Raw genomic sequence first — 27,792 nt, forward strand, 5'->3', positions numbered from 1 at the left:
TATTTATATTATAAAATAGAAATATGAACCAGGCTCTGGAAAGGAAGAGGAAGCAAATATGCCACATGAGGTTTCTCCTATTCTCTTTAGGTTCATGATGTTTTTCTGTCTAATTAAAAACTTCTTGGGGCCTGCCCCGTGGCTGAGTGGTTAAGTTTGTGTGCTCCACTTTGCCGGCCCAGGGTTTCACTGGTTCAGATCCCGGGTGCAGACATGGAACAGCTCATCAAGCCATGCTGAGGCGGCGTCCCACACAGCACAACCAGAGGCACGCACAACTAGAATATACAACTATGTACCAGGAGGCTTTGGGGAGAAGAAGAAGAAGAAGAAGAAAAAAAAAAAAAAGATTGGCAACAGATGTTAGTGCAGGTGTCAATTTAAAAAAGAAATTGTATTTATGTAAACCACCTTAAAATTTTTGGACCAAGGCAGGCTAAAAAAAATAAATTCAGGGACTAGCCTGGTGGCGCAGCAGTTGAGTTCGCACATTCCGCTTTGGCAGCCCGGGGTTTGCTGGATCATGGCGCTTGTCAAGCCATTCTGTGGCAGGAGTCACACATATAGAGTGGAGGAAGATGGGCATGGATGTTAGCTCAGGGCCAGTCTTCCTCAGCAGAAAGAGGAGGATTGGTGGCAGATGTTAGCTCAGGGCTAATCTTTCTCAAAAAAAAAATAAATAAATAAATAAATAATTAAGTTCAGTTACTACAATTGAGCATCATATATAGATCTAAACTTTCCTGCAACCGGGACAAAAATGCAAACATGGTAGAGCACACAGGTCTTGTATCCAAGACAGGGAGCCCCAGTTCCTCGAAAGGGACAGTGATTTTCCAGGCACTGCATTCTAAAATAAAGTGCTCGAACAGACCCTTATATAGACGGTGTTGAGCAACATAACGAGCAATGCTCTTGATAATTTTACACCAGAGGCAGAAGCAGCTTTTGTGGTTGTTCTTTATAAAATCCTTGATAAGACTCGAAGCATAACATTAAAGTAAAATTTATGAAAATGTTTTTTGTAGCCCAAATATATAAACTTAAGATGACATAAATGAGAGGGCTAAAAAAATGAAGAGCACATTTCACAGACCAGATTCTACTCATTTAGCTAAGTCAGACGATAGGTTTTTTGGGAGATGGTAGGGAAGTTAGGAGAAGAATTATATTTCTCTTTTACTTTTTGAAAAACCAGTGGGTGGGGCTGGGCTGGTGATGCAGTGGTTAAGTTTGCACGTTCCACTTCAGTGGCCCAGGGTTCACCGGTCTGGATCCCGGGAGCAGACCTATGCACCACTCATCAAGCCATGCTGTGGTAGGCGTCCCACATATAAAATAGAGGAAGATGGGCACGGATGTTAGCTCAGGGCCAGTCTTCCTCAGCAAAAAGAGGAGGATTGGCAGCAGATGTTAGCTCAGGGCTAATCTTCCTCAAAAAAAAGAAAAAAAGAGAAACCAGCGGGTGTACATATGCACATGGTAAAGAATTCAAACAGTACAAAAAAATATTCACTGGTACTGGTCAAGATGGCAGCAGAGGAGGACTCTGAACTCACCTCCTTCTATAGACACAACAAATTTACAACTACTCTTGGAAAAATTACCCCTGAGAGAGAACTGAAAAGTGGATAAAAAGAACCCTCACAACAAGGGACAGTGCTGACTGAGGTGGAAGGGGAAGAAATGCCTTTCTGGAGAGAAAGAAGCCACCTTCACAAGCTGTGGCACTTCACAGCCAGAAGCGATCTTAAGGTACGAAGTTTTTCCTGGAGGAGTGGGGGATCTGAGTGGGAGAGCTTTGCCACAATAAGCAGCTTTTGAACTCAGCACAACCACGGCAAGTGTCATAATATCTGGCTTTGTGGCTATTAACAAGAGGGAATACTCCCAGAAAAGCTATGGGACATAAGGGGAAAAAAGCCTGCTCTTAAAGGGCCCATGCACAAATTCACCCATTTTGGAAAGCAACCTAAAATCACCAGAAAGCTGCACAGTCCTTTGGTGAAAAGAGACTCACTTGATAGGCTCTGGGCGCATCTCAGCAAGAGGTGAGAGCTCCCCAGGCTGGGCTCACTTCTGAAGGGACTGAGACTTTGGTGGCAGCCATTATTGTGACCTAATATAGGCGTGCTGACACAGACACTGGCAGACGCCATTGCAGTTCTTCCCCTGGCCAGTTAGTGCAGGGCTTTGCCCCATCCACTAGAGCACCAATTTAATCCAGCTCAGCCAGGGCAGGCAGCCAGCCCTAGGGACTGGTCCCACCCAACAGCAAACCCTAGGGTAACTTGTGGGCCTGAATATGTGGGGTGTATGGGAACTTTGCAGTGGGGTGAGTGGGTCTGCTTCAGTGGGTCAGGGTGTGTGCATAGGGCAGGGCAGTGTTGACAGGGTGTGTGGACCTTGGGCCATGGGGCTTATCAGCAACAGAAGACCTGACAGCCACACAGGGGATTGGCCCTACCTTCTAGTGCCTGAAACAATTGTGTGCTGCCATGCCTGGGGCTGGCCCCACCCAGCTGCACTCCTGAAAGAGCTGACAACAGCTTTGCAGACTGGAGGCCTACAGCAATTGTAAGCCCCTGAGCCTAGCAACCAGCCACACTGGGGGCCTACACACCTAACAGAAAAACTGCAGCAGAAATGTGCTACTAGACCTTGCAGCCAACGGTGCTGGGGCTCCCCATGCCCAATAAAGTGACTGAAGGGACCATAGCAGCCACACGCAGCTGAGCATTACAACCAGCTGGGCAGGGGGACAGCCCAGACTCCCCATGCACCTGCAGTGAAAGAAACTCTGCCACAACAGAAGGACACATGTAGCCCACACAGGGACACTCCTGGAACATTCTGAACTGGTGAGAAGAGGAAGTACACTGCTGGGCCTGGTAAAGCATCTCTTACATGAGGCCACTGCTCCAAGATTGCGAGCCACAGTTGATCTACCTAAAACACAGATATAAGCACGGAGGAAGAGGCAAGACGAGGAGACAAAGGGATATGTTCCAAGCAAGGGAACAGGACAAATCCTCTGAAAAAGAACTAAACGAAACACAGATAAACAATCTGACAAAGAGTACAAACTAATAGTCATGAGGGTACTCACTGATCTTGGGAGAAGAATGGATGAATTCAATCAGAAGTTCAATAAAGAATGGGAAAATATAAAAAAGGACCCATCAGAAATGAAGAATACAATAACGGAAATGAAAAATTCACTAGAGGGACTCAAGAGTAGAGTAGATGATACAGAAGAATGGATCAGCGAACTGGATGAAAGACTAAAGGAAAGCACCCAAGCTGAACAGATCAAAGAAAAAGAATTTAAAAAGAACAAGCTCAGTCTAAGGGACCTCTGAGACAACATCAAGCACACTAACATCCATATTATTAACATCCCAGAAGGAGAAGAGAGAGCCAAAGGGGCAGAGAATCCATTTGAAGAAATCATAGCTGAGAACTGTCCTAGCCTAAGGAAGGAAACAGACATCCAGGTACAGGAAGCACAGAGAGCACCAAACAAGATAAACCCAAAGAGGCCCACACCGAGACACATTATAATTAAACTGTCAAGAATGAAAGATAAATAGAGAATCCTAAAAACTGCAAGAGAAAGGCAAGTTACACACAAAGGAAACCCCATAAGGCTATCAGCTGACTTCTTAGCAGAAACCTTACAGGCTAGAAAGGACTGGCATGATATATTTAAAGTGCTAAAAGAAAAAAACCTACAGCAAAGAATACCCACCAAGGTTATCATTCAGAATGGAAGGAGAGAGAAAGAGTTTTCCAGACAAGCAAAAAAAAAACAAACAAAAAAATTCAGGTAAAAGAAGTCTTCTTACCATTATTAACGTAGTCCCCAATTACCCTCTCCACAGGTAGCCAGTCACCAGTTTCTTTTGTATTCTCAGATGGTCATTGCTAATCAAGCAGATATCACACACGAACTGTTTTATTCCACAAATGGCACTGCTTGGCATCTCATTTTTACTTTTAACAATGTATCTTGGGTGTCATTTCACCCAATTCCATCATTACATATAGAGCTATTGTATCTTGGTCTTCCTTATGCTGCATAATATTTCAGTGAATAATGTATCATAATTTAACCAGTTTCCTATTGATTGTCATTTAAGTTCAGCCTTTGCCACAAATTATCCTATAAAATATATCCTTGTATTCACATTTACACAAACACATGTGCAGGTATATCTAAGATAAATTCCTAGAAGTTGAATCCCTGGATCTAAAGGTACATTTTAAATTTTGTTACAAGTTGCTCTCTAAAGAGACTCTCAGCAATGCTTTAATTCAATATTTGAGCTCCTACAATGTGCTAGACACTGTTCTGGGCACTTGAGATAAAATGATAAGCAAATCAAAGTTCTCTGCTCCTATGAAGCTTATATTGTGTGTGTGTGTGCATGCATGAGAGAAAGAGAAGAGTTATCAAGAATTACTCCCAAGTGTTCAACCTGTTGCCATCAGCCAAGATGGATAAAGCAGGTTCGCAAGATCAGAAGTTTGGTTTTGCACATGTACACCCCAAGATATCTATTGGGTATCCAAGTGAAGATGCTGAGTCAGCAGTTGGGTATGTAAATCTGGAGTTCAGGAGATGGGCCTGAATTCCAGACATGTATAATAGATGATTTCTAAGGCATGAATCACTGAGTGAGTGCAGAAAGAGCAGTGGACCAAGGACTGGTTCCTGGGACACATCATATTAATAGCTGCAAGAATAAAATTGAGAAACTCCTGGTGAAACTGATAAGAGGAAAGGGGAGAGAGAGGGAGAGGGAGAATGCGCAAACACACTGATATCAATATGCGGGACGAAAAGGACAGCACTTCAGATTATGCATTCATTAAAAAGAACCATGAAAAACTTTACTAACAACTATATATATTTATTTATCTAGGACACATATAAAACTCCTACAAATCAGTAAGAGAAAGAGACAATAGAAAATCAGGCAAGCTATTTGAACAGACTTCACAAGAGGATATCCAAATGGTCAATAAGCATATGAAAAAGTACTCACCTATCATAAGTGATCAAGGAAATGAAAAATAAATGCACAAAGATATCACCACATACTCAGAATGACTACAATAAAAAGGACTGTCAAGACCAAACATTGGCAAGGATGTGGAGCAATGGGAATATTTGCACACTGCAGGTGGGAATGTAAGCTGGTACAACCACTTTGAAAATCAGCTTGGAAAACGTGTGAATGTTACACATATGCACACCATTTTACTCAGCAATTCCACTTTTATATATATGCCCAGCAGAAATCCATGCACATGTACAAGAAAATTCATAGCGGCATTACTTTGACTTCATTGATTTTCTCAATTGTTTTGTTTTCAGTTTTGCTTTCTGCTCTTCATTCTTTCTTTCCTTCTGCTTTTCTTTTTCTAATTTCTTAAGGTGGAAGCTCATCATTGATTTGAAGACCTTCTTTTATTAGTTTCCTACGGCTGCTGTAACAAATTACTACAAACTTAGTGGCTTAAAACAACACAAATGTATTATCTCACAGTTCTGGAGACCAGAAGTCTGAAATTACTCTCACCGTGCTAAACTCAAGGGGCCAGCAGGGCTTTATTGCCTTTTCTAGTTTCTGGAGACCGCCCGTATTGCACGGCTTATGGCCTCATTCCTCCAGCAATGCTGGGCTGAGTCCTCACGCTGCCCTCTCTCGGGCTCTCCGTCTTTTGTCTCCCTCCTCCATGGATAAGGACCCTTGTGTTTGTGTTGGACACACCTGGATAATCTCCACATCTCCAAGTCAGCTGATTAACAACCTGAATTCCACCTGCAACCTTAATTGCCCTTTGCCGTGTAACTAACATATTCACGGGTTCAAAGCATTAGGATGCTAGCTCTTTGGAGGGCTATTATTCTGCCAACCACATTTTTTCCTAATATAAGCACTTAAGACTATAAATTTCCTTCTAGTTACACTAGCGTTTTGTACCTTCATTTTCGTTCAACTCAAAATATTTTCTAATTTCTCTTGTGACTTTGTTTTTGATGAATGGGTTATTTAAAAGTATGTTTTCAAGTTTCCAAATAGTTGTGTTTCCAGCTATCTATCTTGCTGGACAGGCACCTCATTTTACCATGCTTTGCTTTATTGTGCTTCACGGATGTTACCTTTTTTACCAGACCCTCCACCAGCAAAAAGATTACGGCTTACTGAAGCCTCAGATGACATTTAGCATTTTTTAGCAATAAAGTATTTTTTAATTATATACATTGTTTTTTTAGACATAATACCATTGCACACTTAATAGGCTATAGTATATTGTAAACATAACTTTTATATGCACTAGAAAACCAAAAAATTCGTGTGACTTGATCACAACGTCCACTTTATTGCAGTGGTCTCGAACCCACAGTATCTCCTAGGTATGCCTGTAATTGATTTCTGCTTTAACTTTGATTCAGAGAAGAAAACTTGTTAAGTTTGTTTTATGACCCAACATATAATGTTTTAGTGAATATTCCACATGCACTTAAAAAAGAAGGCATATTCTGCTGTTATTGGATTGAGTATTCTTTTTTTTTTTTTTTTGAGGAAGATTAGCCCTGAGCTAACTACTGCCAATCCTCCTCTTTTTGCTGAGGAAGATTGGCCCTGAGCTAACATCCGTGCCTATCTTCCTCTATTTTATATGTGGGACGCCTGCCACAGCATGGCTTTTGCCAAGTGGTGCCATGTCTGCACCCGGGATCCGAACTAGCAAAGCCCAGGCCGCCGAGAAGCAGAATGTGCACACTTAACTGCTGCACCTCTGGGCCGGCCCAGATTGAGTATTCTTTAAATGTCCATTCGGTCAAGTTGGTTGATAGTGTTGTTGAAGTCTTCCATATTCTAATTTTGTCTACTTGTTCTATCAATTATAATTGTGGATTTGTCTATTTCTCCTTTCAATTCTATCAGTTTTTGCTTCATGAAATTGAAGATCTGCTATTAAGTGTACATTTTTAGGACTGTTATATCTTCTTGGTGAATTGACCTTTTATCATTATGTGATTTTCCTTTTTATCCCTGACAATATTCCTTCTTCAGAAGTCTACTTTGTTTGATAATATAGTACCTCCAGCTTTCTTTCAATTGATGTTTGCATTGTACATCCTTTTGCTTCTAACTTGTCTTCATATTTATATAAAGCATAAAGTTATAACAGCATATCATTGGGTCTTGCCCTTATGCAACCTGACAATCTCTTTTAATTTGATGTGTTTAGATCATTTACATTTAATGTAATTATTGGTATAGATGGATTTAGGTCTACCATTTTAATATTTGTTTTCTGTTTGTCCTCTGTTTTTGTTTTTCCATTCTACCTTTCCTGGCTTCTTTTGGATTATTTGAATCTATTTATTATTATAACTTATCTATCCTTTCTCTCAATTGCAACTGCAAGATACATGCTCTAGGGATTGCAATAAACATACCTAATCTTTCATATGTACTTAGAATTAATATTTTACCAGTTCAAGTAAAATTTACGTCTTACAGTTATATAGGTCCCTTTACCCTTCTTACAGTTGTCACCTGCATTGTTCCAAAATGCATTGAAAACTTCTCTTGACATTATTGTTTTGCTTTCAACAGTCATACATATTTTAAAGAATTTATAAAACTTGTCTTTTATATTTACCATATATTTAACACTTACGTTGCTTTTCCTTCATTCTTGTAATTCTATGTTTCCCTCTGGCATCATTTACTTTAAAAGCAAGTCTGCAGACAATAAATTCTTAGTTTTCCCTCACTTGAAAAATGTCTTTATTTTGCCTTGATTCCTGAAGAAAATTTTCACTAGATAGAAAATTGAGTTGATAATTCTTTTTTTCAGCACTTTAAAGATATTGTTCACTATCTTCTGGTCTCCAGGGTTTCTGATGAGAAATCTGTGTTCAGTTGAATAGTTGTTCCACTGTATATAATGTTTTTATCTAGCATCTTTCAAGATTTTTTCCCTTTCTCTCTGGTTTTCAGCAGTTTATGATGTGTCCAGGTGTGTTTGAGTCTGTACTGTTTTCTTTGAGTTAAGCAGTTTATGATGTGTCTGAGTGTGGTTTTCTTTGAGTTTATCCTGTTATTAACCCAGATAGGTTCAATCACTGAGATTCTTGAATCTGTAAATTTATGTCTTTCAACAAATTTGGGAAGTTTTAACCATTATTTCTTCAAATAATTTTTCCGTACTTACCCTTTCTCTTCTTTTCCTGGTATTCTAACATGGTGTGCTGGAGTATGCCTGTATCAGCTCACAAGAGTTGATTCTGCACATCTCCTCCCTACTCCACATTCAGCGATGTCATGTTGATAGCTTGAAAATGGCCATGGTGGGAATATTTACATCCAGACATTGGAAAACACTACAAACAAGGGCTTTTTTCTGAGAGCCAGTTTACCACTGGACTCCAGTCACACAAATGTTAGACCTTTTGATTTTGGTCCTCTGCTTTCTGAAACTCTGCTCATTTTTGCTATTTTGTCTCTCTGTTCTCCAGATTGAAAAAACCCTATTGATTTCTCTTCAACTTCACTGACTCTTGTGTCTTCAGTCAGCTACTAAATCCATCTAGCAAATTTTTAAAATTTCAGCTGTTTCAGTTCTAAAATTTCCATTTTTTTAAAATTCTACTCTGAGAACTTCTGTAGTTCCATTCATCTCTAGAGCAGTTTCTTTTACCTCATGTTATAGTTACAACAGCTGCTTTAAATTCTTTCTGACAATTCTAACATCTGGATCATCTTGGTGTTGACATTTGCTGCTTTTCTTCTTGAGAACTGATCACATTTTCCTGGTTCTTTATACATTGAGTAATTTTAAGATTATATGCTGGACATTTTGAATATTATAGTTTACACTCCAGGTCCTGGCAAAATATTCCAGACAATGATGATTTTTAGTTAACAATCAACCCAGACAGGTTCAGACTCTAAGTTCTGTTTCATCTTCTGCTGGCTGTGGTTCCAACTCCTGCTCAGTTTACAAAGGCTTTGTTATGCTATATTGGCTCTCTCTCACACGTGCACTACTCAGTAGTCTGTGTCATGTTCAGTGGTTTAAATTGGAGTTCGGTTCTCAAAGGCTTTGCTATGCTGCTTTGGTCTTTTCTGAGTATGTGTAGCTCAGGGGTAAGCTTGGAGCTTGTGCCAATGAAAGGCCTCCCTTCTCCAGCTCTCTCTCTCTGGGATCCTTCCTTGTCCCACAGGGCCCCTGCCCTGTCCTTTGACTAGATATATGGGGTTTCTCTTGGAATTTTAATTCCACCACTGTTGCTGTGCAGTTCCCAAAATTCAGGCCCCTTTCAGGACAAAGACAGTAGAGAGAAAAACAGGGATTATCTTCACACTCTTCCCCATTTCCTCTGTCTAGAAAGACAGGGTTTCCATCTATTTTAACTGTTGGCACTGCTGGCTACCAGGGCTTAGCTGTGGGCTTACCAGTGACATGCCATGAGAGAAGAGGAAGGAAATGAAACCCCCAACATGCTCTAGCTTCCAGAAGCTCCTTTTTTTCTTGTCTTTTAGAGTTTTTCTTCCATAGGTGTTTCCTCACAGTTTCCTCTGGTTTAACCTGTCCAGGGATTCACTATGACAGCTCTGCTGGGTGCTCTTTTCCTGGCTCGAGGCCGAGAGAGAACAGAGGGGAAAAACAGGAAACTCACCCTCTCCAGGTTTGATGCTTTTCCCCAATCTGCCTGCTTTTGTTTACTTTCCAGTGTCATCAGTTAGTTGCCTTTTGCATTCTTCCCAAAATTTTCATTTGTAAGTGGGAGAGAGAGGCTTTTGAGGGCATACTCACCCTGACTATGCCTGAAGTCCAAAGTTGCATTATTTTTAAGAGACCCAAACTGGAAACAATCCAACTGTCCTTCAACATTCATTCACCATTAGAATGAACAAATCATGATCTATTTAAACAATAGCATATAATATGGCAATGAGAATGAACAAACTACAGTGACATCAGCAACATGGGTGAACTTCACGTTATTTTTGTCATTTAGTCTCTGAGTCTCAGAGAAACATTTTTAGCCTTTAATCAAAATAAAATTTACAGAAAAAAATGACAGAGAGAATGGTTCCATTTATATAAAGTTCAAAAATAGGCAAAATTAAATTATAATGTAGAAGTCAGGATAGCTGTTATCTTGGAAGAGGAGGAAGTAGTGACTGGCAGGTGGCGTCAGGAGAGCTTCTGGGGTGCTGGGAACAGTCTACTTCTTGCCTACATGGTGGTTACACAGTAGTCACAATAATTCATTTAGCTGAACATTCGTTTTGTACACTTTTCTGTACATATTTTATGTATCAATTTAAAAAACATCAGAAAAATTTACTCTTCCTTCTGGGAAAAATGACAGAATCTTAGCTTAAATTGACCTACATACTAAGGGGAATTTATAATAAGGATACTTTGTTGTTTCACGGAATTCAAGGACAGGAATGATACTGGGCCTCACGAACAACTGAGCCAAGGGCTCAAATACTATCTGAACCTCCTCTCTCACTACAAATGCACCTCCAGGAAAATACGACCACTGACATGAAACAACCATTTTGTATAATATGCACTGAGACATTCGTGGTGTGCACCTGTTGTTTTGTTTGCCCCAGACTAGGCCCATTTACTGGGGACAGCACCACTTTCAGGGAAAATGGTCTTCCCTCATTCCATCCAGATGGTTTTCATAGGAGCTACATAGTTCCTCCTTAACCCCTATCACCTGGCCACAGTCAATTAGTCTAGTGATGGGCACCTGACTTACGCTGGGGACTCCTAGTCCTAGAATTTTTGTTCTTGGGACCAGAGTTCTATTTCTTAATAGGCACGCTTAGGGTGGGGTGCAGAAATCTGTGTTTCAACAACCTGTCGGGTGATTCTAAAGTTTGAGAACCCTAATATAGAGTATCTTGATTCTTTATTTGGTTGTCTATTATTTCTTCAAAGGTAATTTGTTTTAAAACTGGAATTGTATTAATCAATACTGTCAATTCATGGCTTGGTAGACCCTGTGGAGCAGTTCAAGTATCAATAAGAGATACTATATAAAGAACTATGATAATACAGGCTTGGTAAAGATTGATGTTTGTATACTCTTTCTGGAAGTTTTTTTTTTTTGCAGAATTCACCTAAATCATAGCAGTCATCAGTGACGTCAGAGTCCAGAAAAAGTTACACTGTCAACTATGACTATGATCCTAATTTCATAAGAAAATAAAAAGACAATATCCTCAAATTTAAGTGGTCGAGTACCTATGACATTAAGTGCTTTTTCTTCTATATAATTTGGTTTTCAATAAAAAACAATTTTTCATAAGGAAAATCAATTAATGTTATAAAGATATAAACAACATGACTTGTAAAAAGAAATCAACGAATATCTGCAATCAGGAATTGAAAGACGTGTGTCAATAGCAGTTAATGTATACCTCTGTTCACAAGCGAACTCATGACAGCATTGTAAGTGAAAAATAGTTTCACATCTTGAACAGAGACTTTCTACTCTTTCATTTAATATTTTATAATCATGTCGGGTCAGCACATAAATATTTATTTCTGGATGATGGGATTGTGGGATCCCAAGGTAAAATGTGGGATCAGCTTTATTTTCTGATTCTTTCTTCTGTTTAAAGAAAAAATATTAAAGTTACCCAGTGTAGACAAAGAATTGCTCTAAAAATTGCCATGCACTTAACACAGTTTTAACCAAGTTGTATTAAGTAAGGCCCATAAGTGAAATCTGTTCCATCTTCAGACTAGTAATGAGAGGGCCATTTAGTCCACTCCGATTTATATTTAGGATCATTCAAAATACATTAAGGGCTGCTAACTGCGGTTTCATGCTCATATGAATATCCTGTTCACTACCTCCCTCCAGGGTGGTTTCTCTATCATTTACTCTGCTTTTGTAACTCAAAGCTAAACTCTGATACAGCAAATACTTTACAAGAACATGGGTTTCCTGCTGCACTATGTACATTACGAGTTTAAGTTAACTTCTATTAATTGACTTAGAAGAATAGTGACATTTTAAATGGTTCTTAAAAGTTTTTAGGTTGGGCTTGGGAGAAAAATTCAAACATGATGTCATTTCTCTATGCCTCATTAGTGAGACTAATTACACGGAGGACAGTAAAAACTTCCAAACGGAATGTTGGGAACAATTAAACAGTGTACAATTCTTGACTTTTCCCATTCATCCATAAGAGAAAAGATGCACATGATCAACTAAATATTCATATTTGGCTTGAAACTGCATTAATTTTTCCTCTTGGAAACTCTTATATAATGGCCTTTTGCTTGTTTTATATATGTTAGCTTTTTCTAACTAGGTATCAATTCAAACAGGTGAAAAAGTTCCAGGAACACACCAGTTTTGAGTAAACTATAAATTTACTCCAAATAATCCACATATGAAATAACCAGGATGGAGAGAATATAAATAACATGATATATTCCAACCTCATGAAGATCGAGTCTGAAAGGGCAACATGATTTGGGTTCGTGTGTTTAAAAAAATCACAAGAGAAATTTATTAAAACCAATTGTGGGCAACTGGAGGGTGGGGGGCAATCTTATATCCAGAAATTAATAAAACACTTAAAAAACAAATATAAATTTAATAATAAACATTATGGTCAGGCTGTTTATTAAGGAGGCAACCACACATACAAGTTCGGCTATAGAAATGTTTGTAAATCAAACTTCATGTGATCTAAAAGGACCATGCGTAATGGCAAAAATGGACGCCTGTACATTCAATAAAAAGTTAAACATACACATCTAGATCATTCTAGAGTTACACAAACATCTGGGGACACATATGTATCTAATTTCCTTTCCAAAAAAACTTTTTTTATAAAAGTGATGCATTGAGATAATAATTTTAAAAAGTATCTGACTATTATGAATGGTCCCTAGTTTTACAAAATGTGATTTCCAGGGTATGAAAACTGAAAAGAGTCAACTCTTCAGAGAGTGTTTATATTATACAAACAAGTTTTGTAGAAAAATGATCCAGCAAATGCTTGAGTTAAGAATATTTATATTTTTTCCAATTCTTTACACTTTTATTAACACACAAAAAAATAACATTCAAACACTGAGAAAATTAAATAACTTTGGAAGCAGAGCTCATAGCTTTCTGCTTACATATAAGTGACAATTCTGGGCTGTTGGCACAAAAAAATAATCAACATTCATAAAACCCTTACTACTATATATCAAACATAAGTTAAAATCATAGGCACTAGTTTATCAAATCCACATTTCTTCTGTAAAACTAACCACAGTGAATCCTTAGATTTTCCCAAACAGAAAAATTGGCAATACACAAAGGCTTTCTAGTAAAAAGGCAATTTTTCTCTTTAGGAAACTAAAAGCCAATAGTCTGTGGTAGTACAACAGCAGGTAAAATAATACTTTACCCTACTCAGATCCAAATATTCTTTTAACAAGTGATGAAATATTTTAATTAAAAAAAATAGATTTTTTTTTTCTGATGCAGCCATTTAAAAACAAAGTTAAATAACCTGAATACTCCTTTTGAAACTGAAAACCTAACTTAAAAATGTAATGGGTTTTTCATAATAGAGTTAAAATTCTTTTTAATTATTAGATTGCAGCATTTTTTTGCAACGTTGCACTGAAAACTGAGACTTATTTTGTTTTGTGTATGTGTTGTTTTAAAAAGAGACAGTGGCTAATTCTTTCTTTCACTTAGATTTTTACATGAGATACCCCCCTACCTGAAGCAGATGCTTTCTTTATGTTCCTCTGAAAAGCAACATTTTCTTAGTTCATCATCATGTGGAATTCTGGTGCCATCCTTTCCTGACCCACCCCCATTCACCCTCAAACTCAAGGATAAAATGTCTTCCTTGCATTATACACCAAAATACATTAGCGCTGGCAGTATCAGTCTCCAGCTGCTGTGCTGACTGACTCCCTATTGGTCAAGCTAATAAAGATACCACAGTGTCAGTCATGGCAGAACAGGGGGCTTGGCTGTAAAAGTTTTATCATTCTCTCAACCTATCAACCTCAATGTGATTCTGAATATCAAGCTTCCCATTTCTCTCTCAGTTTCCTTTGCCAACTTACAGAATGTCTTTGACTGATAGGAAAAGAACTTATGTTCAAATCTCTAAAATCCTTTAGGTGACCTGATTGGGAATATTTTAGAGCTGTTCAAATTAAATATTTTAAAACAGACTTCACTATGAAAAATGAGAAGCCTGCTGCAGAAGGAAATTTTAGTCTTGTAATTGTCTAATAAAACCAAAATAAGTGATTTCTAGGATATACATAAGGGCCATTAGAGAGCAAGTATTTAACAGGTTAGAGTCACATGTAGTAGGTTTCATCTGTTACCAAAAATGCCAAAACTGATGAAAGGCAGAATCTAAGTCAAAAGGGACAGTATTTTCAAAGGATGTTTTATACAGTTACTCAGTTTAAAGTGGATCAACTTAAGTAGGATTCAGCAGGCTACATTTTCCTACCATACAACAGACCGTTGTGTCAATTAATAGTAACAATACAACTGTCATTACCAGAGATTTCGTAAGTTAAGTGCATAGATTTCCCCCCCCTTTCACTGTATGGTTTTGTTCCAGGTTGTAAGCACTGAGGTGGCGTTATTTATATCAAGAATAAAGACACATACTACTTGCTTTTTCCCATCATGGAAACCTGCCAATAAAAACAAGATCTCTTAGGTTCTGCTACAGATAACAGCATGTGAAGAAGTTGGCTTCAATAGCAAAGGCTATCTTTCCTGAGCCAGGAGCTATAAAGTTTAGAAAGATTGTACAACTGATATCAAGCCCTTTTGGCAATCAAAACAAACACACAGAAGTCCGATGTGTCAATGCAACATGATGGATGCACAGCGTAACACTATCTGGTGGTGGTGATATGTGAGCTACATCCAAAACTTAAGATTAAACAAAATGACAATTTTTCCAATGAATCTGCAAAAATAATTTATAGAATTCTCCCAAATTTAGGTATCATGTTTTAAATCTCTAGCCCAGGTTTCTTTCCGCTCCCCCACCTCCATCTCAATCTAGTTTCTTGGAGTACTAGTGAAACATTTTAGATAATTAGTCAGAATATTAGTTCTCATTAACACAAATATTTATTGATACTATTCATACAGTAAATTAGGTTGAACGTGAAGTTTTGGATAGCTTGAATTCACCATTTTCTCGTGCACAAAGGTACTCTCTCATTTACAAATGGGCATTTCTCTTTGGCATCCATTAGTTTTTTGCCCAGATATTGGCCTCTGTCAAATATTTAAAAATCAACTTAGCTTCCATTAAACAAAACTAAAAGTGATTCCATAGAGAGTGATTGTATGATTACCAAACACATCTGATGTTAAATGTCATTAAAGTGCTGCTTGATCATCTCTGTCAGTTTGTGCTAATCAAGACAGAGAGGGCTGGGATTTTATAAATCCCAAGAGTCTTATCTGAACAGTCTGCATATAAAAGTTGTCTTTTAGCCTGGTGAAGGGGTATCGGGTATCCATGAAGCTGTGGACCTCTGCATTCTTGTCTTTGCTGGTCAATAACAGCCATCTTTCCAACTGTCATCTTTCATGCTACCATAGGTTTTAGGAGCTGGCAAGGATCTGAAATAAAGCAATTTTATAAAGTGATTTACAAGGCTTTAGGAAACATTATCATATTATCTCCCATATATATTAATTACTTTGCTGGTGGCATCACGATCCAGTGAAGCCTGTTTCAGGGGACCACTGAGATCAAAGTTCTAAACAGCTATTAGTACAACCCAACCCTCCAACACTCAGCATTTCCACAACTGTCAAGTTTCACTGGGCACCACCTGACTCCACCTCTTTTGTTAACACAGCTACTGGAGTAAAAGAAAGGAAAAATTCTCTCATCTTTTCCAACCACATGGATCACCAACTTCACTTATTTGAGGGGCAGAGTGATGAATGTGATAAAAGGCTTAGTGTCACCATGACTAGAGAGGCAGAATGGGACAGCACCTAAAAGGACTTTTTAGGGGCTGGCCCGGTGGCACAGCAGTTAAGTGCGCACGCTCCCGCTTCTCAGCGGCCTGGGGTTTGCCGGTTCGGATCCCGGGTGCGGACATGGCACCGCTTGGCAAAAGCCATGCTGTGGTAGGCATCCCACATATAAAATAGAGGAAGATGAACACGGATGTTAGCACAGGGCTAATCTTCCTCCAAAAAAAGGACTTTTTAGTCAGACATACTTGGAACTGAAGGTCTTACTAGTTGTGTAGTCTTTGGCAAATTACATAACCTCGTTAAATTTCAACATTCTCCTCTGAAAAACAGGAATAACAACAGTACCTACATGTTTAATATTATTGTAAAAATTAAATAAGGTATGTATAAGCCAATTAGCATAGTGCATAACAAAAAGCTGTTGTACTCTACTACTGAATTCAGAAATGTACTATGTTTATCTTAGAATAAAAGTAGTAGAGATAATTTTAAATGCCTATGGGAAGAAAGAATTTATTTTCATGCAGATAAATAAAGTTTAATTATATTTGACCCATAAGTTTACTGATGGTGGCAATCACATTCCTGAAAGTAGATAAAGATTACAGATCCATGGTTCCCAACCTGGCTGGGCTCAGAATCACCCGAATATCAAACAAACGGACAAAAACCAGCATACTAACAGATTCTGGGCTTCATATCAGATCTACTCTCTAGGGGTAAAACTTAGGCCTCTATATACTTACATAAATTCTAGAGAAGATTCTTAATTGTAGCAAGATTTGAAAATCACCCTCCTGGATTACATTCCAGGTAGATTGGTAGCTCTAGACTTGGTAGCTAGAAGTGTTATCTTAAATCTCATTCTAGGTTTTAATATACTTTTATTATCTTTATTGAATATCATTATATTCAAAATGAACAAACATCACAACCAAATTGAGTGGTTTTAACGATTTTCTAGGAGTTTTCTGAGATGCTTAATCATATTAGGTATCTGGGCAAATTTAATCTGAATCAAAGTGGCATAATACTTGAATGCTTTAAGTGAGGATTTCTTTAAAACAATTAAGTAATGTTTTATTCAAATTGTACTAAGACTCTAGTGGGAACCCATTAGGACCTGCTATGTTCACTATCAAATGCAGAGATGAGGGTAATTGCAGTCTACTCACTTTCCTATGCTCAAGAATGTTGAAAGAGAGCATTTGCCACTTACCTGCGAACAGGCTGTGCAAGTTTGCTGCGAGGCACTGGTATACCCCCAGCAGAAGGGGCACTGGGTCTGGGCAAGCCACTTCTCATCGCGGTTGTCCCTGCAGGTCTGGTTAGAGTAGTGCTGTTGATATTGCTGGGAGGATTTGCTGGGACTGTGTTCTGAACCATGGGAGGTCCAGGTGAGGAGGTGGCGTGTGTGAGCTGTGTTGTTTCTTGGCTACCAGGAGAACCAGAGCCATGGTTACTAAATGCTTTTACTGGTTGCCGGAGAGCCAAAGGAGACGGTGCTGCAGGGGAGCGGAATTTGCCTGGAGAAGGTACTGCAAATGGCAAAGAAAAATCAATGTTTTCAGTGAAAACCAAGTATAAGTTAAACCACTGCTTTATGTTACACTTGATGACTGGGCACCAGTACATCTGTATTCATGAAAACTCACTCTATAGAAATGCAAGGAATAAAGAATATTTCTGGGCTTAAAAAAAAAAATTGGCAAGTCCTAAATAACCAAGTGCTTACTCAGAGGATTGCAACTATCCTTGACAACAGTGTTTTAACTAGGCCAGCTAGGAATCCACTATACCAGAAGAGAAAAGGAACGGCAGGATTCTGTTTCACTAGCAACTAACCTGGCCATATTCTAAAGGTTAAAAAAAGGGTCAACTATCAGATGGTTGACTAGAATCTGAAACACACTTTCCCTTCAAAGAAACATTCATGTAAATATGCATCAAGTGGGGCCGGCCCCGTGGCCGCGTGGTTGAGTTTGCGCGCTGTGCTTCAGCGGACCAGGGTTTCACTGGTTCGGATCCTGGGCATGGACATGGCACCGCTCATCAGGCCGTGCTGAGGCTGCGTCCCACATGCCACAACTAGAAGGACCCACAACCAAAAATACACTACTATGTACCCGGGAGCTTTGGAGAGAAAAAGGAAAAATAAAATCTTAGGAAAAAAAAAAAAGAATATGCAAAAAAATAAAACGTTATCAAGTATCTGGTGGGTGTGCCTCCAAGTCCTATATCACCTACAGTGTACTTAAAATTTAGAAACTAAAAATTATTTTTTAAATAGACTGCTTCTACTGTTGCGCTTCACCAAGCAGGGAAGTTAGAAACCCAGGGGCATATCAAGAGGTACATGAAATCACAGGTTAAAGGCGGTACATTTTTCTGGAATGTCAATTCTACTAAGTAGTAAGTTAAAACACTTTTTTTTTTTTGCAGGGCAAGATTCACCCTGAGCTAACATCTGTTGCCAATATTCCTGTTTTTCTTTTGTTCCTCCTCCCCAAAGCCCCAGTGCATGGCTGTATATCCTAGTTGTAAGTCCTTCTAGTTCTTCTATGTGAACTGCTGTCACAGCATGGCAACTGACAGACAGGTGGTGTGGCTCCCTGCCTGGGAAATGAACCCGGGTCACCGAAGCGGTGAAAGCACCGGACTTTAACCACTAGAGGTCACCGGGGTTGGCTCTAAGACACGCATATTAAACAAATACTGATACATGAAAGAATAAAAAGTACAATTTGCATTAACTTTTAAGCCAAAATAAGACTTCAAATAAATTTTATTATTGTGGTGGTCCCTTAGCATTATAAGCTCATATCTCCCAGGAGACACATTCATCCTTCCCTGTTTATTCTGTTTGGATAAATCACTTCTGAAAGAGCATCAATTTTAGTTTCTCCAAATGCCCGTGGATGGCTACAGACAATGTAAATAAAAAATATTACTGTAACATGCTTTATCTAACAAAGAATTCTGGGGTGGGGTTCAGAGAGAATGGGGGTGAGAGGGGACAGGGTGGGGAAGAAACGGATCAGAGGCAGAAAGAGGTCACCCTATTCTTTCCCAAACTCCATTAGTTTGGGGAGGATGTGAAGGGGGGGAAAGCTTGGGCCAGGGACTTTGTCCTAAGACCACAGAAATGGATTATTATACACAACTCCATCCTCCTCATTTCTACTAATCCGTCTAAAGGATGTAAGTAACAGTAAAGTCTACGACAGTAGGGAATAGAATAGGAAAGAATGGATGAATCTGGCCACTATTTTTACCCGGTGTCTGGAAGACAAGAGGATAAGCTTTAGCTTCAAAACTCAAAAATAGGGGAAATTCATCTTCTACTTTCCTTTTAATGAGATTTTTTTGTACATAGCCTCCTTCCTTCCCAACTGATCTTCCCTGCTTTCTGTCTGATCAAAGTCCCAATTGTCAGCACCTCTGTACATAAGATATACTAGGTCCCAGTACCTGATGAGCTCAAATCATCTCTGCTTGACTCCCAAACCTCTAGAGCCATGACTCTCAAACCTGACTGTGTGTCAGAATCCTGAGGGGCTTTTAAAATATACACAGAAGCCCAGGCAGCACCCTTCGAGAATCTAGTCTGAAATGGAACTCAGATATTTCTTTTAAAACCACCATAGGCGCTTCTAGCCATGATGGCAAAACTGGGAAGGAGCTATCAAACTGGACAAAATATATAAAACAGTTTTCAAATACTGGACAACAGGCAGTACAGGACTATAATCCCTGAGAGAAGGAAAATAAATGTGGTGAGTCCTATGAGCACTCTGGCTTTTGTGGGGGGTCAGGTGGGGAGTCTGGAGATACTTTTTGGACTACAGAGTAAGGAGGAGGATCTGGAACAGATCAAAGTTATCTTGCTGAGGTGAGAAGACAAAAATTGGAATTTGAGAGGTGGAGTACCTTGAAGGAGGGAGTTGCTCCAGAAGACCTCTATAACTCAGCTTAGGGGTCTGCTTGACTCTTTGTTGACTATTGAGCTGTGCATGTACCGAGTAAAGCTCTATGAAACTGGGCAAAGGAGGACTGGAGCACTGTAAACTCAACAGTTTCCAAAGCTCATACAGGACTAAAAGACATCTGAGTTTCAACCAGTAAGAGAAGAGAATCCTTGCCAAACACAAGGGCAATCAAGAAACACCCCAAAAGGAATAAACTTGCCCTAGAATAAAGCTACTCTAAAAACTTAAAAATAAGCCTCTAAAGCAGGGGTCAGCAAACTACCACCTATGGGCAAATCAACTTTTTTTTTTAAAGATTGGCACCTGAGCTAACAACTATTGCCAATCTTTTTTTTCCCCTGCTTTTTCTATACAAAGCCCCCCAGTACATAGTTGTATATTCTAGTTGTGGGTCCTTCTAGTTGTGGCATGTGGGACGCTGCCTCAGCATGGCCTAATGAATGGTGCCATGTCCACAGCCAGGATCCAAATCAACGAAACCCTGGGCTGCTGAAGTGGAGCGCGCGAACTTAACCACTCGGCCATGGGGCTGGCCCCTCAACTGTTTTTATAAATAAAGCTTTATAAGAACATAGCAACACCCACGTGTTTATTTATTGTCTATGGTTGCTTTCCAGCTATAAGAGCAGAGTTGAGGAGTTACAACAGAGACCATATTACCCACAATCCTAAAATATTTACTATCTGGCCCTTTAAGAAAGTGTTTGCTGATCCCTGCTATAAAGAATCAAACTAATTCATAAACAACTGCTTGCCACAACACTATTTAAAAGATAACATCTAGCAAAGAACAACATAAAACTGCACAATGTCCACTATCCAATAAAAAATTAGTAGACATATAAAGAAATAGAAAAATCATAACTAAAATCAGGATAAAAATTAGTCAACAGAAACAATCAGGAAGTCAAAGAGATGACTGGATTAGCAGGAAAGACTTTAAAAGAACTATTACATATATGCTTAGGGATATAAAGAAAAGTATAAACATAAAAGAGATGAGAAATAAAAGACTTTCAAAAGAACTGGATAAAACTTTGAAAGATGAAAAGCTTACCATATATCCAAAATGCTAAGTTCACTAGATGGGAATTATTAGCAGTTTAGATGCTACAGAAGAAGAGGCACCTGAAGACCTAACAATAAGAATTTTCCAAACTAAAGCATATAGAAAACAAAAAGATTCAAAAATAAAACAGTAAAGCCTCAGTGACCTAGAGGTCAATATCATGTGGTCTAATATAAGCAACTGGAGTCCCAGATGGAGCAGGGGGGGAGTATGAATGGGACAGAAATGACTTGAAGGAAGAATGGCTGAAAATTTTCCAAATTTGATGATAACTATAATGAACTCACATATCTAAGTAGTTCAAAAACACCCCAAGAAGGGAAAAAGACCCCAAGTAGGGCCAACACAGGGAACATCACACCAAGGAACATCATGATCAAATTTCTAAAAGTGACTAATTAAAAAATCTTAATTTTCTTTTTTTTGGGTGAAGATTAGCCCTGAGCTAACTACTGCCAGTCCTTCTCTTTTTTGCTGAGGAAGCCTGGCCCTGAGGTAACATCATGCCCATCTTCCTCTACTTTATACATGGGACGCCTACCACAGCATGGCCTGCCAAGCAGTGCCATGTCCGTACCTGAGATCCGAACCAGCAAACCCTGGGCCGCAGAGAAGCGTAACGTGTGAACTTAAGTGCTGCGCCACCGGGCCGGCCCCAGATTTTTTTAACAGAAGAACAAAGATAAAGTATTATAGACTTCTCAACAGAAACGAGGTAAATCAAAGACAATGGAATAACACTGTTAATGTGCTTAAAAGCCCGTCAATCTAAAGTTATATATATCTAGCAAAATTATCTTTCAAAACTAAAATAAAAATAAAGACTTTTAAAGACAAACAAAAGCTGAGAAAATCTGTTGCCAACAGTCCTTCACTAAAAGTAATGTTAAAGGAAGTTCTTCAAGTAGAAGGAAAGTGATACTAAAGGGCAACCCTGATCTACATACAGCAATAAGTAGTACCAGGAATGGTAAATATGTTGGGAAACATAAAAGATCTTTAACAAATCATTTTTAAGTTTCACTAAAAGATAATTAACTATTTAAAATAAAAATAATAAAAACGTACTTTGGGATTTAATACATATGTAGAGTTAAAATAAATGACAAATGTAGCACAAAGAATGGGGAGGAATGAAAACATACTGCCACAAGGCTCTTACATCTTAAGTGAAGTGGCATATTACTTGAAGGTAAACTGTAGTAAGTTAGATATGCACACTGCACACTCTAGAGCAACCACTTAATAAAAAGCAAAACAATAAGAAATACGTAGAAAATAAGCAAAGAGTGAAAATAAAATGGAATGTTAAAAAGTACTCAGCTGTTCCATGGGGCCGGCTCCAAGGTGTAGTGGTTAAGTTCAGTGCATTCTGCTTCGGTGGCCCAGTTTCATGGGTTCAGATCCCAGGCACAGATCTACACCATCTCAGTCATGCTGTGGCGGCAGCCCACATATAAAATAGAGGAAGACTGGCACAGATGTTAGCTCAGGGCTAACCTTCCTCAGCAAAAAAAAAAAAAAGTACTCAGCTATTCCAAAAGAAAGAAAAGAAAGAGGAGGGGGAAAAGGACCAAAGATCTGAAGGGACAAAGAGAAAACAAACCATGAAATGGTAGATTTTAAACCAACCATACTGATAACTGAATTTAATGTGAACAGTAATCACTCCAATTAAAAGGTAAAGATTGGGGCCAGCCTGGTGGTGTAGTGGTTAAGTTTGTGTGCTCTGCTTTGGTGGCCTGGGGTTTGCGGGTTCGGATCCCAGGCACGGACCTACACATTGCTCAACAAGCCATGCTGTGATGGTGTCCCACATACAAAATAGAGGAAGAGTGGCACAGATGTTAGCTCAGGGACAATTTTCCTCAACAAAAAATAAAAATAAAAAAAGGTAAAGATTGTCACCATGGACAAAAAGCAAGAGCAACATGCCATCTAAAAGAAACACATTTTAGATATAAAGATGTAGGTTAAAAGGACAGAAAAAGATACACCATATAAAACTGATCATGAAAAAGCTGTACTGTCTATAATAATATCAGAAAAAAAGATTACCACCAGAGATAAAGTTCATAACGTTAAAGGGCTTGATTCAGCAAAAGGACATAAGAATTCCATCTGTGTATAGCCAAAAATCGATATACAAAACACACGAAACAAACTGACATAACTCAAAGGTGTGTGTGGTGGGGGGAAGTCCAAAATTAGAGTTAGACATTTCAGGGCCAGCCTTGTGGTGCAGTGGTTAAGTTCGCATGTTCCACTTTGGCAGCCAGGGTTCTCTGCTGTGGCAGGCATCTCACATATAAAATAGAGGAAGATGGGCATGCATGTTAGCTCAGCGCCAATATTCCTCAGCAAAAAGAAAAGGATTGGCAGCAGATGTTAGCTCAGGGCTAATCTTCTTCAAAAATAAAATAAAATGAAATAAAAATTAAAAAACAGACACTTCAATGCTGCTTTCTCAGTAACTGATGAAACAAATAGGAAGAAAATCAGAAAGGAAGTAGAAGACATGAGCAGCACCACCAATTAAGTTGGTCTGACATTTATAGAACACTCCACTCAACCGGACACAGCTCAAATGTCCACAGCAGGTGACTGGGTAAACAAATTGTGATATATCCACACCACAGAATACTACTCAGCAATAAAAAGGAGTAAACTGCTGATACAATAAGGATGACTCTCAAACGTTATACTGAGTGAATCAAGTGCCAGACACAAAACAGGACATACTGTAGAATTCCATTTACATAAAATTCTAGAAAAGGCAAATCTAATTTATGATAACAGAAAGCAGATCCGATTATTTGCCTGGGGTGGGAGGATGACTGGGAAAGGAGTTCAAGAGAACTTTTGGGGCTGGTGAAAATGTTCTATGAATTTACTGTGCAGGTGGTTACATAAATGCATACTTTTGCTGAAATTCAAATTGTTCATTTAAAATTCCACCTGAATAAACTTGATTTTAAAAAAATTCCATAAGGGATTCTAAAGTAGAGCCATAGTTGAGAATAATAGCTCTCAAATCAACATGTCCTGGTTTCTAACAATTGTTACACAGTCTTCTCTGGTAGAAAACTGAAGTTGTCCACAGGGCCCAAGTACCCCTGAACTGCAAATCCCATGAACTTCACAGATTTTTTTTACCTTATATAATCCATATTCCCTTTTCTATAAGTGACTATAAAAACGTTTTCTCAATTCCATTCTCTACAGTCCCACCTTTATCTCCCTTGCCAGACCAGTGTCTACCCAAGTTGTTTCACTGTCTTCCTGGAGGCTCACCGGATAACCAAGGCTCCATGTCTCTAACTACTCTCGCTACTAAGGGTGGGGCCTGGACCTTCCAGTACCAATTCCAGAAAAGCCATCTTCAGTCCTAGCTTTTACCATAGTTGGGAGCCTTTGACCAGGGTTTTATTTAGGTAGAAAGGCAGTTTTCAGGTAGGAAAAAGAAGAGTAAAGTTCAGAGGAGGAGCATGAGTTCCAAAGAGTATTTTGGAAGTCTGGGGAGTTGGGGATAGATGGAAATGAAGTCAGATTAAGAGATGCACTGACACTGTGAATGACAATCTGGTAGATGAAGTATGACCAAGGAGTCCTAGGCTTCCTTCTTATGGTGACCGATGTAAAAGGTATGGTGTAATTAGGCAGATTATATTGATGAGGCTAAGAGGGTTTCATTTCCACATGACATACTTATAAATATTGGAATATATCAATAATCTTTTGAATGGCTTACCCAAATCCTATCTTGAAAATAGGATTTGTAAAAAAAGTATCTTTTCCTCTAGAAAAACTTCTGACCAACATTTTAACTATTAATAGTCATGCCAGGGAAATAGTTGTCTCCTGAAATTTTTAAAAATATGAATCTCAGACTTTCATTTGGAAAAATGGAATAGATGTATTTTTCCCTATTTATCCCTTTAACTATAATTTAAAACAACGGTACTATATATAAAAAAGACATAAGACAACTCTGAAGGGTAGAGAGAAGAAATAAAAACCACCTAGGGACCTTGCAACCTGAGGGATGACATGGTAATGAGTTCCCAGGGTTTTCATTTTCCCTCATATCACCCAGATTGGAGCTGAAGAAACTGGCAACTTGGAAACACCATTGGGTATGAAAAAAATCCCTGCTCTCTCCAGCCAAATGACTAGGAAATAAAATTTTTAGAGAGTAACTGCTCTACTCCAGCTAAACACCACAGAAAAATCTGTGGCCCTACTCCCACCCATGCCAACAATGGCCAATGGGTAGCCTAGAATTCTATCCTTGTGAGGCTTGACAAGGCACCACAACACCCCTCAAGGGAGGTGTCAGAGAAGGCAGTAATGAATGAAGTGCTTTTCCCCCTCTTCTTGGGTTGGTGTCAGAAGAGGGCTAGTGGAGAGTTAGTTTTATGATTGCTCAGTGGTAACAAGACATCCCCACCACAGTGTGAGTGGAGACCTTATGGAGAGTCAGAACTCTTACCTCCACCCAGCTAGCCCCTCTCCCTTGGGTGTCAACAGAGTCTGAGTAGAGAACTTGGGCTTCTATTCTCATCTAGCAGTAATAAAATGCCCCCACCCCCAATCCATCAAAACCCTAAGTGGTGTCAGAGAAAGAAATATAAAAGAGAAGGTTTAGGGGACGGCCTGGTCGCGCAGCAATTAAGTGCACACATTCCACTTCAGCAGCCTGGGGTTCGGCAGTTCAGATCCTGGGTGCGGACATGGCACCGCTTGGCATGCCATGCTGTAGTAGGCGTCCCACATATAAAGTAGAGGAAGACGGGCATGGATGTTAGCTCAGGGCCACTCTTCCTCAGCAAAAAGAGGAGGATTAGCAGCAGTTAGCTCTGGGCTAATCTTCCTCAAAAAAAAGAGAAGGTTTAAATAAGATCCAGAATCTTATAATTCAAAAAACGTCCACATTTCAATGAAAAGTAACTCATCATACCAAGAACCAGGAAGATCTTAAACTAAACAAAAAAAGAGAATCAATAAATGTCAACACTAAAATGACAGAGATGTTAGAATTATCTGACAAATATTTTAAAGTAGTCATCATAAAACTGAATGAGTAATTCTGAGTGTTTGAAACATGCAAAAATAGAAACTCTCAGCAAAGAAATAGAAGATATAAAGTACCAAACAGAAATTTTACAATTGAAAGATACATTAACCAAAATAAAAAACTCAAAGGTTGAGTTCAACAGCAGAACAGAGAGGACAGAGAAAAATGAGTGAACTAGAAGATAGAACAGAAGAAATTACCCAATCTGAACAACACAGAGAAAATAGATGGAAAAAAACAAATGAACAGAGCTTCAAGGACATGTGGGACTATAACAAAAGACCTAACATTTGCATGTCATCAGAGTCAGGAAGGAAAGAAGAAAGAGAGGACAAAATGTACTCTGAGAAATAATGACTGAAAACTTCCCACATTTGGCAAAAGACATAAACCTACAGATTCAAGAAGCTGAGCAAACACCAAACAAGATAAATCCAAAGAAACTCATACCAAGACACATCATAGTCAAACGTCTGAAAAGTAAAGACAAGAAAAAAACCTCGAAATCAGAGAGAAAAATAACACCTAATCTATAGGGGAAAAACAATTCTAATGACAGTGGATTTTCATCATAATCCAAAGAGGCCAGAAGAAAGTGTCACAATATTTGTCAAGAGTCCCAAGAAAAGAAATGTCAACCCAGAGTCCTATACCCAGAGATAATATCCTACAAGAATTAAGGGAAAATCAAGAGATTCTCAGACAAAAGAAAACCAAGAGAATTTGTGGCCAGTAGACCCACCCCAAGAGAATGGCTAAATGAATCCTCTAAACAGAAAGGAAATGATAAAAAGAAGGAACCTTAGAATATCAGAAAGGAAGATATGCAAAGGGTAAGTAAAAATATGGACAAATACAATAGGCAGTCTCTCTCCTTGAATTTTCAAAATTACATGAAGGGTGAAGAAAAAGTAACACAGAGGTGGTTGGAAATGTATGTAGAGAATCTATTTAAGACAATTATAAATGCGGCAAGGTAAAGGGACATGAAGGAAAGTAAGGTTTATATACTTGACTTGAACTGGTAGAATGATAACACCAATAGACTGTGATATGTATATTATGTAAGTTATGTATACAAAATAGAATGTAATGCAACCACTCCAATAACTGTGCAAATATATACACTCAAAAACACTAGGTAAGTCAAAATGGAACTCTAAAGAACATTCAACTACCCAGAGGAAGGCAGGAAAAATAAAATAGAGGAAACAACTAAAGTGGCAGACCTAAACATATCAATAATTACATGAAATGTAAATGGTCTACCTACATCATTTATAAGACAGAGAGTTGGCAGAGTGCATTAAAAAACATGGCCTACCCTCATGCTTGTCTACAAGAAAGTCACTTCAAATACAACAAAACAGGGAGGTGGAAAGCAAAGGGATGGAAAATGATATACCATGCAAACAATACAAAAGGAAAGCAAGAGTGGCTATATTAATAACAGATAATTTAAAAGAAAATTGCAAGGGACAAAGAGGGATAATATCTAATGATAACATGGTCAAACTACCAAGAAGATATAACAACCCTCAATGTGTATGTACCAAATAACAGAGCTGTAAATATGTGAAGAAAAATGTAAAGAAAT

At 38.7% G+C, this 27,792-nt stretch overlaps 1 protein-coding gene across 2 annotated transcripts in view; it reads right to left on the minus strand.

Annotated features, from left to right (window-relative positions):
- Nucleotides 1-12,648: 12,648 nt before the first annotated feature.
- Nucleotides 12,649-27,792, minus strand: part of LOC124237205 (SLAIN motif-containing protein 2) — an 84,242-nt gene continuing 69,098 nt past the window's right edge. For both annotated transcript variants that reach the window (XM_046656647.1, XM_046656646.1), the window contains 2 exons: nucleotides 17,280-17,598; nucleotides 12,649-15,691 (listed from right to left, as the gene is read on the minus strand). In XM_046656647.1, coding sequence (XP_046512603.1) covers nucleotides 15,625-15,691; nucleotides 17,280-17,598 — 386 coding nt within the window. In that variant the 3' untranslated portion in view covers nucleotides 12,649-15,624. The remainder of the gene's footprint in view (nucleotides 15,692-17,279; nucleotides 17,599-27,792) is intronic.

This window comes from Equus quagga, chromosome 3 (genome assembly GCF_021613505.1).
Source record: "Equus quagga isolate Etosha38 chromosome 3, UCLA_HA_Equagga_1.0, whole genome shotgun sequence".
In the NCBI taxonomy this organism is placed as follows: Eukaryota; Metazoa; Chordata; class Mammalia; order Perissodactyla; family Equidae; genus Equus; species Equus quagga.